A 13685-nucleotide genomic window follows, 5' to 3' on the forward strand; every position below is an offset into this window, starting at 1 on the left:
GTGGGAGTAGGCTTCAAGGGGAATTTGAAAGGAAGACCAAAAAAGGGACGGGGAGGAGGAACAGAGGAATTATCAAGGTCCAGGCTGTTCATGCCTATCCCTGTGAAGAAAATGTTGGCACCAAAGTGTTTAATGTCTCTTGGAGGACTAACACAGTGAAAAGAGGAAAACGACAATTGTGCTTTGATTATCTAAAACCTGATTGTTGCTTTCACAGGTGACTCGTTTACCCTTATTTCTCAAGGTATATGGAGCAGAATGAAAAATGATGTATGCAGTTAAATCCATTAGGTTTATTTGTTGTCAATATAATTTTAGTTCAATAGTAAACTTTGAATATATACAGAGAGTAACCATGAGATTCTTAAAGTGACAGTCATTTCCTGGTAAAAATGGCTTTAAAAAAGCCAGTCGAAGCCAACTGCAGATTCTGTGGTTAATTAGTGTTTGTGCTATGCAGTTTCTCTAACTTTAGCCTCCATGGTTTTTATTCTTGCCTCATGGAAGGTTGAGTGCTTAAAATTTAAGAAAATAAAGGTTAGTCAAACTCTCAATTGTCTGTTTCTGTCTATAGTGAAATTGCAAGTCTAATTTTAAAGCCATCTTGTAAAGGTGAATAAATCTTACCTATCTTGTGCAAGGAAATTGTATAAATTCACAAAGCAGTGACAGAAATGGGAAAACTCAGCTGCCTGAAATTTTCCGAGTTAAAATAGGAGGGGTAGATTTCTGTACCTGAGGGCACTCTTTAGGGGCGTATAGAGTTTTACTCAGTTTATGTTGAGTAATCTCACAGCCAAACCATTTTTTACCTTATGGCAAAAGCGTTTTGAGAGTGAAGTCTCACTGACAACTGTCATGGGCCTATGCTAATACCACTGAGTTAAGACCAGCCAGTGTAGACTTCCATCTATAAGACGAATAATGTTTGAGCATCTAATGGAAAACATGGGGATTATAGTTGATAGCACTGTATTGTATAATTGAAATTTGCTGGGAAAGTAGAACTTAAATGTTCTCTCCCAAAAAATATGTATGTGAGCTGATGGATGGCTTAATTAACTAGATGAGGGGTGGGGATTCTTTCACAATTTATTATGTGCATGAAAACACCAGAGTGTATGCTTTAAATATGTTATAATTTTGTATGTCAGTTATGTCTCTTATAAAACTGAAATAACTTTTATAAAAAAGCTCAGCTGGCACTCACAACTTAGAGGACATTTCAAACTAATATCTGTACTCGTTCAGTTATTCATTCATTGACTTCTTATAGTTGTTTATTGGAGGATTCCTATTAATAGTTTTAAAAATCAAAATAATTGATTTTTAAATTAGAGAACTGTGGATCAAAGAAAATCTAGAATAATAGTCATTAAACATTCATAGTAGTTATTTCCTGAGAAGGCAAGAATGGGTATTAATAGGTTATAAAATATGTTACATTTCTATGTTTTCTGAATAGTTTGTAATTCATATATGTTATAATTTATAATGAAAAAGTGAAAGTTTTATTGGCCAAAATAGAAAAAAAAATTCACTGAAAAGTGGAAATCATGACCTTGAAATTGAAATGGCTTCTGATTTCATTATTGCTTTCAAGTTTCCAAAAAGACTTTTTGTTTGATAATAAATAGAATGAAGTAAGTCTTACAGGTTATGTTTTCCAGGCTTAGTATTTCACAGGTCTCATTGTAAAGAAATGATCCATTCTTTCCTTAGCTTTCTCGGCCTCAAAGATTTCCCGAATCTTTTCAAAATGAATTGGACAATCTTGTCATGAGCCTCGCTGACCACATGATTTGGAAAAACAAAGAGGCACTTGAAGAAACAAGAAGGGCAAACCACAGCGTTGCCAGATTTCTTAAGGTACATTATACAAAGTCATGATTCTGTTCAAGTCTGTGTGATAGTGGCTATGAGATACTCTACGTGTTAATTAAGTCACAGGTTCATTTATGATGAAAAGTCAAGACTACCACGATTAGATGAATGCTTTCATCTATATGTCTTTCTTGCTTGGAATACTTTCTGATTTTTTTTTCCAATTTGGAGTCCTATAGAACAAAAATCAAGGTTAGAGAAAATTATCTGCTTGAATATTGCCAAATGCAGGACTTCTAAATATTTTTAAAGAGAAAACTGAGATTTTTAAAGAAGAACTTGTCCTGAGGCAACATTTTTGTCTCGGACTTTTCTATCCTTGAAGTGCTATTTTGGCATGGCTACAGCTCTCACAGTGATGCCAAATAGCCACTTTGGAAAAATGTGGGGGCATTGAGCATTTTTGTTGTTTTACTTCCAGGCTCTTTTTTACATGATGAAAATATTATAAATTAGCTACATAAAAGGAAAATGATCAGTTAAAGTATTGAGCAGCATAAAATGAAATATATATATATGCATGCCTATAGCAATATTTCTTTATATTAAATTAGGAAGAAAAATGAGCTTAGTCCAAAAATAGCTAATGTAGAATGATGGTGTATCACTCAACAGATAATGCATCCAATCAGAAAGATAATGTTTTTCTTCTGTTCCTTCTTTTGCCCAACTGTTGACTATTGGTGACCTTGATGAAGACACTTTTCTTGTTTTTTTGTGGTAGACACCAAGACATACTGGATAGTTGTGGGAACTTATCAATAAATACTAGTTACAAAGAGACTACGGAGATAGATGGAAAATTAGCTGAAGTTGTCATTTGTGAATTTTAATTCAGTCTAATTTCTTTTTTGATGTGTTAAATGCTATTTCAAATTATGTACTACGCATGTTTACCTCTTGAAGTTTCTTCTTCACTGTTTTATATCTTGTTTTTGCTTTTTTCTTGCTTCAAGAAAGAGAAAGAGATGGTCAGGGTTAAGGAGGAAGAGAGTAAAACAGAAAAAACACTTACTTTAATTTCTACCACATTTTAAGACCTATGAGAATAAAGTTTGTTACTATGCTAGTAGTTTATTTGAAGTGCTTGATGCAAAAGAAAATTTGGAGAAAATGACATTTTGTCCAATTTGTAAGCACACTGCATTTAAGAAACATCTGCAGAGTATTCTTCCCTAAATTGCAAAAAAAAAAAAAAAATGTTGCATAAGCAAGTCTCTTAAAAAGGGATAAGACCCCTTATATACCCTCTTTGGCTTAAATGTTCTGTACTTATTAGAAAAATAAAAATGCTTTCCTTGGACCTCATTTATGCAAAAGTAGCTTCTGGCGGTACATAAAGTAGTGTCTAACAGGAATGTCCAAGGTGAAAAGAGACACAAAGTATACAGCTAATGGCGAAAAGCCTATAAGATATGCGGATCCATGAACTGCAGACTGAAAGCAGTACTTTCGTGAAGTTCACAAATGGAAACACTAACAGTATATTTTACATTATTAAAATCTATTGTACAAGCATTGTTTTCAGATTATTGTTTTGATGGAATTTATTTGACCCAGAAAGCTTTTTTTAAAATGTTTGTAAAGTTTATTATGTGAATCATTTGAACACAGAGAGGAAAAGAGAAAAGAAGACGACATGATTTTTTATGTTAAATTGAATGTAGTCATTTGGCATAACGCATGTGAATTGATGAACTCTGAGTGTTCAGCTGCTCAACACTGCCCCACTGTTGGCATTATAAGACTTTTATATTCCCAGAAAATAGTTATTCACTTAACTTAGGTTTCAAATGACTTTTATCTCTTTTGGTTGTTGAATTCTATATTAGTAATCTAATACTGTAAATTAGTTGTCATCAGAATTTAACAATTGAACTATCATAACACCATGGTTGTACCAAGATTGTTTTCCAAAAATGGAGAATGTGGTACCTCCGGGGTGACCACATGAAAGTGTCCTAGGTGAGAAAATGTCCTCCTTTATCTTACATCGTGGGAAAATAATGTTTTTGTAGCACATAGGCCAGAAACCTTGTTCATTTCTCTGACTGTTCTCTCCTAGAGATAGACAGGATGCAAATGCATGCGTGTCTACATATGTAGCTTCTGTGATTTTTTTTTTTTCCACTACCAATCTGGGTCACAACTCTAATTTACTTGAGAGTAACTGTCTAGATACTCTTCTCTTGCAAATATAATACCAAGGAGGTAGCAAAGGAAAGTTCATTCTGATTTTAATTTTCCTTCTTAGACAGCCATGTCTTTTTACCCACTCTTCTGACTATTCTCTAACTTTATTTCAATTTGCTTTTGGAAACCATTTGGCAATCATCTAATATAAAAGACAGATTTTGGTAGCAAAATATGTTAAAGAAACATCTGTGATATTTCTGTCTAAATATCAAAAAAAAAAGATGGATAAGCAAGTCTATGAAAGGGAAAGTCTTTATATTTACTCTCTTTCACTTAAATGTTCTGTGTTTCTGGAATAAATAAATGGTTTCTATAAATTCCATCTATGCAAAAGTTGCTGTGGTGGTACATAAGTAAATACCTAGTAAAGTATCCAGATGAGAAAGAAAAAGATGGACCGAGTAGTTTTGTAAAATATAAAGGGAAAAGGGTATCAGATTGCGTGTTTTGTAATTTGAGTTCATAACTGATCGCTACACAAGCTATAGAATAAAATTCTCATTGCTTCTCACAGTTGGTGAAACAAAATAAATAATTTTTATTACAATATATCTTTGCATGTTTAATTTAGAATATTTTCCTTTCAGTTCAGTTCAGTTCAGTCACTCAGTCATGTCCGACTCTTTGCTACTCCATGAATCACAGCACGCCAGGCCTCCCTGACCATCACCAACTCCCGGAGTTCATTCAGACTCACGTCCATCAAGTCAGTGATGCCATCCAGCCATCTCATCCTCTGTTGTCCCCTTCTCCTCCTGCCCCCAATCCCTCCCAGCATCAGAGTCTTTTCCAATGAGTCAACTCTTCGCATGAGATGGCCAAAGTACTGGAGCTTCAGCTTTAGCATCATTCCTTCCAAAGAACAACCAGGGCTGATCTCCTTTAGAATGGACTGGTTGGATCTCCTTGCAGTCCAAGGGACTCTCACGGGTCTTCTCCAATACCACAGTTCAAAAGCATCAATTCTTCGGTGTTCAGCCTTCTTCACAGTCCAACTCTCACATCCATACATGAGCACAGGAAAAACCATAGCCTTGACTAGACGGACCTTAGTCGGCAAAGTAATGTCTCTGCTTTTGAATATACTATCTAGGTTGGTCATAACTTTCCTTCCAAGGAGTAAGCATCTTTTAATTTCATGGCTGCAGTCACCATCTGCAGTGATTTTGGAGCCCCAAAACATAAAGTCTGACACTGTTTCCACTGTTTCCCCATCTATTTCCCATGAAGTGATGGGACCAGATGCCATGATCTTCGTTTTCTGAATGTTGAGCTTTAAGCCAACTTTTTCACTCTCCTCTTTCACTTTCATCAAGAGACTTTTTAGTTCCTCCTGACTTTCTACCATAAGGGTGGTGTCATCTGCTTATCTGAGGTCATTGATATTTCTCCCGGCAATCTTGATTCCAGCTTGTGTTTGTTCCAGCCCAACATTTCTCATGATGTACTCTGCATATAAGTTAAATAAGCAGGGTGACAATATACAGCCTTGATGTACTCCTTTTCCTATTTGGAACCAGTCTGTTGTTCCATGTCCAGTTCTAACTGTTGCTTCCTGACCTATGTACAGATTTCTCAAGAGGCAGGCCAGATGGTCTGGTATTCCCATCTCTCTCAGAATTTTCCACAGTTTATTGTGATCCACACAGTCAAAGGCTTTGGCATAGTCAATAAAGCAGAAATAGATGTTTTTCTGGAACTCTCATGCTTTTTCGATGATCCAGTGGATGTTGGCAATTTGATCTCTGGTTCCTCTGCCTTTTCTAAAACCAGCTTATTTTCCTTTATTAAGCCAAACTGAGAAAAAGTCTGGTAGGATATGTTATTCTTTATATCAACAATCTGCAAATCTTTTTCTGTAAAGGGTCAAATGTTAAATATTTTTAGTTTTGCAGACCATACAGTCTCTGTGGCAAGTACCCAACTCAGCTAGAAACAATCATAGACCATTCTGTGTTAGTCACTCAGTTGTGTTTAACTCTTGCAACTCCATGGAGTGTAGCCTGCCAGGCCCCTCAAGCTTTGGGATTCTCCAGGCAAGAATACTGGAATGGGTTGCCATTTCATTCCCCAGGGTATCTTCCTGACCCAGAGATTGAACTCGGGTCTCCTGCATTGCCGGCAGACTCTACCATCTGAACCACCAGGGAAACCCTTAGACCGTTCACCATGGACAATATTTAAACAAATGGGTACAGCTGTGTCCCAGTAAAACATTATTTACAAAAACAAACAAGTGGGCCAGTTTTGGCTCATGGAACATAGTTTGCCACAGCCTACTATAAATTGTTTTCTGCTAATATGGAAGGTTAATATAAATTATTTTAAAACAAAAGTAGGGAGGCCCCTCCATGCTTTAACAATGAGTGAAAGATCCTCTGCTTTGGGGGTTAAGAAGATGCTGGAATGGGCCAGAAACAGTACGGATGACAGGAGAGACACATTTGATGAAGCTTGACCTGCAGGAGGGCTCTCTTCAGGAAAAAGGCTGATTCTACTGACTTTGTATCTTAGAAACAACCTGCCCCCCTTATCCCTCACTGACCCTTGAAAGGAGGATGACGAATTCACCACATAGGTCTTATATCTCAAGAAACTCTGAGTTTTCCTAGACCCCCAGGGTAGGCACCCTCCTCTTCATTTTCCCCATCCGTGGGTGGTGGAGTTTGGTCTCCTTTCAAAGTTCACAGATTAGCTACAGTAGCCTCTGGGAGGTGGCAACTGCAACCTTTCAATGACAGGACTCAACAGATTCCTCCAAGGTGCCCTGTGACTTCACCAAGGTATAATCAAGGTGCCCTGTGACTTCACCAAAGTGCTTCTGTTCTCGTGCTCTTTCTTGAGAAGTTTCTAGAACCCACAGTTATACTAGATGGTCTTCCTCTAAGCAAAGTGAGACCCAAGCTTCTTCCCAGCAAGAAGGAGACAGCAATAGCAGAGGTCTCCGGGGAGAGAGCTCCACGTTGGGAATATTCCAAGGGTCACCAGTTGGGACTTCATTCTACAGATGGAGAACCTTAGAGGACCTGACCCACTTGCTGAGAGCCTGCATAGTGCAGAGGACATCAAAGCCCTCTTCCTCCCTCCTCTACATCTTCTGCACCGGTGATTATGCTCTGGTGTTAACTTTCCTCACTGTTCAATTGGGAGATAGGAGGACCAGGGAGCCATTTACTTTTTTACTAAAGGGAGATAATTGAAAGAACTTAAATTCATACTGAAAATGAAAATATAAATGATATAGTATGTAATGAATAGGTACATAAAAAAAAACTCAGAATAAAACATAGAAAAATAGGGAAACAAAACAAACATATGATTGACCAATCAACTGGAAACGTTAGAGAAAATAACTCATGTTTATACATGGGCATATTCCAATGGGAAATCTTCCACTTGGTATACTACCTATAGGGCTTTCCAGGTGGCACTAGTGGCAAAGAACTCGCCTGCCAATTCGGGAGACATAAGAGACGTGGGTTCCATCCCTGGCTCAGGAAGATCCCCTGGAGGAGGTGGACGAGGGCATGGCAACCCACTCCAGTATTCTTGCCTGGAGAATCCTGTGGACAGAGGAGCCTGGCAGGCTACAGTCCATCGAGTTGCAAAGAGGTGGACATGACTGAAACAACTTAGCATGCACACACGCATACTGCCTATAACAAGATTTTATGTCCAGTCCTTTCTGAGAAAAGAGATTTGTTTGTAAAACTGAGGAGAGATTAAGAAATGTGAAACCATTACAATGGACCCTACTGGATTCTGGATGAGAAAGAAGCCTTCTATACTGAGTGATACAGCAGCTGAGAGATTTTCCCATGTGATACATATACTTGCACACTTGTGGATGGGTAGAATGAAACACGCATACAGTGATGACCTCCATAAGCTAATCTACTGTAGTGCCCAAGATGCTGCATCAGGAAGCATAGTCCATGCCCACTTCACACTTTTCCAGTGCAGGAACTGGCCCCTGTAGCTTGGTTACTGGTTACGTGGCCATTAGTCTTTGGGATAGATAGCAGATGCTGAGCCAACTTGCAATGCTTGCCTGACTCCTCTAAAGCTACCTACTGCTTAAGACTCTCATTACAGTTACGAGAGTGTGAAGACAGAGTAAGACAGACAGTGAGCAGCTCATGGATAGAAATCTCAGGCTGTCTTACCTTCACTCTTCAAGCTGCCTTGGCTGAAAAGAAAAGCTTTTGAAAGAGGCCAGTGAGATTGCAAAAAGTTTCCCTGACCTGTCTCTGCTGCCCCTATTCCTACCTGATATTGTACAATACATGATCTTCACCTAAGGAACTGTGGGAAAAAAATATTAAAAAACAATAATAAAATGTAGCAAAGTGGTTAAAAAATAGACAAGTAAAAGCTAAAATTTTCTATATGAAAAGGAAAGGGCTTTGCAATATTTCATTGCAAATCTCCAAGAGATGTTTTATGAAAAATAATAAATATGGATTTGTAACTTTGTGGTGTGTGTCCTATATCTGGTGTTTTAATTAGCTGCCATATGTGGATGAATGCTTAAGCATATTGTAGATATTGTTCAAACATTTATTATATAACACATTTAGTGAAATGTTATTTTACTTCAATATTTTAATCATCTTTTCTAACATCTTTAATGATCCTTAAAATAAAAACATCTGAATTTTATTTATTTATTTTTTTAGCGCTGCTTTACATTTATGGACCGGGGTTTTGTGTTTAAGATGGTTAACAATTACATCAGCATGTTCTCCTCTGGTGATCCCAAGGTAAGAACCACGTTTAGGCGTGATGGCTTTCTAAACTGTTGCATTACAAATAAATACGCTGGTCTCTGTGTATAATCTGTCTAAAACAATAACCCATCTATTATTTGTATCAAAAGATAATTTATGCAGTGAAAGGCAGGTTTTTAAAATGGCTCATCATCTCAGCAAGTCTCCAAGTCCTCCCCTTCATGGGGGACAAATGTACGTGGAGTTAAAGTGTTTACATTTCACTTCTGTTTCTTGTGGGCTGTGAGAGGAGTGATTCTGGCTGAAATTCTTCTTCCTCAGGTTTGCCCTGGACTGTCTTGGTTTTAGCAAGTTCCACTTCTCTGGAAATTTTCAGTCTTGGGCAAAATGGAACAGTTGATCACCTTATATAAATAGTGACTCTGTGTCGGGAGACAGGAAATAGTATTAATATCTAGGGAGCAGTGGTTCCCAAAGTGTGGTTCATAGACCAGTGATCTCAGAGCTGAGCTACTGTGGGTGGGCCCATAAATCTGGAATGCAGCAAGATTCCTATCACCTTCAGGTAATTTCTGTGTTCTTTCAAGTTTGAGAACCACTAAGCTATATAATATGGCATATGCCAGAGGGACATAAGACTGGAAATGGGCCAGACTCTGAAACTTGGATCATTAAGCTTTAAGGTTCTCAGTGTTGCAACCAACAGAAACTTACTCCACTCTGAGCAGAAGGGAATTTATTGGAAGGATATTGGGAGAACTAGGTTTGGAAAAGAGCAGAGACCAAGGCACTTCCAGGGCAAAAGAGTAATCAGAAAGGATGAACCTGGGGCCAAGGTCTGCTGCTCCTTAAATAATGAAATGGGACCATTTTTTCCCTCTTAACACTCTGCTTACATGCATACAGTGGAATATTACTTGGCCATAAAAAGTGAAATAAGGTCATTTGCAGCAATGTGGGTGGACTTCAAGATTATCTAAGTGAAGTAAGTCAGACAGAGAAAGACAAATACCATATGATACAACTTATATGTGAAATCTAATTTTTTTTAATACAAATAAACTTATTTAGAAAACAGAAATGGACTCACTTTAATTTATCGTTACCAAAGAGGAAATGTGGGAGGATGTGATAAATAGGAGATTGGGATGAACGTATACAGATTGCAACATATAAAATAGATATCTAATAAGGACCTACTGTATAGCGCAGGGAACTTTAGTTAATATTCTGTAATAACCTACTTGGGAAAAGAATCTTAAAAAGAATGGATATATATATATGTATTATAACTGATCACTTTGCTCTACATATGAAACTAACACAACATTATAAATCAACTATACTACAATAAAAATTTTTTTAAAAAGATTTGCACTCCAGAGAGGAAGCATGTAACTGGTCTGCTTTGGGTCACATGAAAGAGAAGGCACCTGAATTAACAGTTCCCCATTAACCTTTCCCCATCGGGAGGAAAATAAGTCCCCAAGAAAAGTCATCTAGATATTGGGAAAGAATATAGAAATATGTTTATGAATATAGAAATAGAATATATTTATGTTTAAAGAAATAAATATAGAAATTCCAAAAGTAAATAATGATCTTCTTGCCATACATCAACATGAATCTGCCACCAGGGTACACGTGTTCATTGTAAAGTAATTAGCCTCCAATTAAATAAATAAATTTAAATTAAAAAATAATAGTAATGATCTTCTTGGAGCATTTCATGTTAGGCTTAGGAGCCTGAATATTATTTTTTAGCTGTGGAGATTTAGCTAGGAGAACTGCATGATTATATGTCATTCCGTTTTGAAAATCCAGTTCTTTCTGTAAATATTTTTTGAAAGAATGTCCTTCATTAGTGCTCCAATTATGCATGAAATTTGCAGAATATCCTTTTAAGTATGATTTCAGTGACCCTAAATTATATATCTTATCAAAGACCAAATGGAACATGTTCAATGAAGAGTGATTACCATGTAATTTAATTATGTTCCTTTTCACTTTGATGTACAAAGGATTAAGTCAAATACTACCCTTGTTTGAGATGTCAGTATTCTAAATTACTGACTAAAGTTGTCACAAATTATGATTCTAAAATATCTGAGCAAATGAAATATATTTTTATTTTGTTAGATGTTTTTAGTGAATACAATGAATGCAAGCTAACTGAGTCTTAAAAATTGATTACTTAGTTTGCATGACAATGAAAATAGAATGGTTATGGAGTTGCTAATTGTTCCTATTTATGCGGTTGTATTAAGTTGTTTTGGATCATGTCTGCACTTCATTTATCACTGTCCTACTCAAAACATTGAGATGACAGACCTGTTTGCAAGGGCAGGGAAGGGGTGGAATGATGTACTCTCAGAATAAATGGCAGATGGAGAGAGATTTACTCCAAGTTTAGATTATCTGCACCATTGTCTTTCTTAACACTGGATCTTAGAAGTTGATTTGGAGTGATCTGCCCTTCAAGCTGAGTGTGGTTGTACATCTTAGTACATATGGTGAGGCACTGTTTTTCTCAGAATGAATATATTTTGCTATATGCTAAAAGAAATGAAAAAATAGAACTCAATAAGATTGTATCACATAGAAGCTCAAGGTAGGTTGCAAATGAAATCAGTTCCTGAACAGGCCTTGACCAATGTCCAAAAATAGGGTGCCTGACTACATTTACCACTTCAGAGGGGACAAAATCCTTTAAACTTAACAATGACCCAGTGGTCACACAAAAGTAACTCCATTTCCTTTTTAGAGATAAGATTCAAGTGCAGATTTTCTATTAGCTTTCTTAGTGTGTGAATAATAGTCATTCTTTTGCCTCTTTTTTAGACCTTATGCCAATATAAATTTGATTTTCTCCAAGAAGTATGTCAGCATGAACACTTTATTCCATTGTGTCTTCCCATAAGATCAGCAAACATTCCAGGTAAAAAGTCCCAGATTTTTATCAGTTCCTACAAAGGGATCACATCTATTTGTTTGTCTTACCTTCTTTGTTTGTATCCCTGTTTCCTCAGTCTTCGTTTTGTCTGAAATTGTCATATGGGCATTAGACCCAGGTAATCAGGTTAAAATGCAGAAAATGATAGCATGTGGTAAGGAGTACCGCACTGTATTTCTCAATTTTTGTTTATGTTCTCTTTTTCATCAAAGAGAAGGCCAACAAAGCCATACAATTGGTGCTTATAAATCAAAGAATGTTAACCTTGTAACTAGTACCAAGTTATCACTGCATTAGGCAGGCTGGTTAAGACAATCAAGGGGATCAAATCTGTTTTAGTCATTTGGATTCTCTGTTTACTATTTACTTACCAAGTAGCTCAGCTAGTAAAGAATCCACCTGCAATGCAGGAGACCCTGGTTCAGTTCCTGGGTTGGGAATTTACCCTGGAGAAGGTGTAGTTTACTATTTATCAATAAGTAAAAAGGATTGTTTACTATTTATCAGTAGCTCAGAGACCTGGTAGTCTCTTTGTAGATCTGATATTATCAATAGTAAACATAAAAACATGTTTCATAGCAAGCAGATTTCAGATAGAAGGAAAAAACAGTGCCCAAGAAGAAGGCTAAGAATTAAAATAATTCTGTTCATGACATTCTTTCTTAAGAGAAGAAGTAAACAACCAAAGCCTTGTCTTGAAAAGCAAAGCTTTATTGAAGGGATTCACTTGTATTTTAAGACAATATATTTTAATTTTTCAGTATAAATTACACATAGTTAATGAATATGGTGTTTATCTGAGTATGTATATAGCAGAACTTTTTGTTTATTTATATTAAATTTAGATCCTTTGACACCTTCAGAATCAATACAAGAATTACATGCATCAGGTAAATGATTTTTATTTTCTATTACACTATCTCAGCATCAATAACCACTTTGTATTTCGATAATATTGATGAGTATAGACACTTCATATTTCCAGTTTCTAGAGGCTAATAGTCATATCATCTAATCAAATATATAATCAAATATATAAAAATATCAAATATCATCTAATCAAAATAGGCAAAAAGTTGAGTGAGCATTTCTTTTATCACAAATAATAAATGCTTCCTTAGTTTGAATTCTTCCATACCCTATTCTCCAGAGTTTGAACTCTTTTTAGTTTCCCAAAGCATCAGAAATTTCCTTAGAGTGTAACCATACATGAAATTCCCAATCATATGTAATAACATGCTTATTCAATGCAACTGTCTTTATATGATATTTCTGTCAATAAGCCACAGCCTGGTTCTAACCCTTCTCTCAAAATTGAGATCATTAGAACCATATCAGTTTATTTTTACCCCAGAAAAGTTCATAACTTGAAATAGTCTAGGCAAATTTTTTTCTAGGTATAAATGGGCAATTTGCAAGTTTTGGTTTATTTCTGGCTCCTCACTGTTACTCAGTATTTCATGGGGAATTTTGTTTAACCTAAGCCCTTTGATGTTAGTTTCCTGAACTTCCACATTCCCTGAACTTCTGCCTTCAGCAGTATTTTCACGGACTGGAAAAAATCGATGTGTTTACTTTACTTCTGGTCAGATATGATTTGGAGTGTTCTAATAGTTCATTATTCCTAACATGTAGTCCTGGGTCGGAAGGATCACCAGAGTAAGAAACGGCACCCCACGCCAGTATTCTTGCTGGGAAAATCCCATGGACAGAGGAGCCTGGCAGGCTATGGTCCATGGGATCGCAAAAGAGTTGAACATGACTGAAATGACTCAGCATGCACTCATGCTCTGTTTTGGATAAGAATAAACAGTATTTACTGAATGCCCCTCTTCACATTTTTCATACAAGACTGCATTGTTGAATCCCGCCTAGTAGCAAGAGGGGTTTATAGTTGTTTGTTCCACCTCTCTTGATTGTAA

The 13685-nt window shown here is 36.5% G+C and overlaps 1 protein-coding gene across 13 annotated transcripts in view; it reads left to right on the top strand.

Annotated features, from left to right (window-relative positions):
• The window catches only part of DOCK10 (dedicator of cytokinesis 10), a 308358-nt gene that overhangs the window by 253652 nt on the left and 41021 nt on the right, over nt 1-13685 (top strand). For 12 of the 13 annotated variants that reach the window (XM_018058883.1, XM_018058892.1, XM_013973005.2 and 9 more), the window contains exons 28-31: nt 1723-1869; nt 8760-8843; nt 11652-11748; nt 12609-12653. In XM_018058883.1, the coding sequence (XP_017914372.1) occupies nt 1723-1869; nt 8760-8843; nt 11652-11748; nt 12609-12653 (373 nt within the window). The remainder of the gene's footprint in view (nt 1-1722; nt 1870-8759; nt 8844-11651; nt 11749-12608; nt 12654-13685) is intronic. The other variant, XM_018058881.1, reaches the window with a different exon arrangement.

Source organism: Capra hircus, chromosome 2 (assembly GCF_001704415.2).
Source record: "Capra hircus breed San Clemente chromosome 2, ASM170441v1, whole genome shotgun sequence".
NCBI lineage: Eukaryota > Metazoa > Chordata > Mammalia > Artiodactyla > Bovidae > Capra > Capra hircus.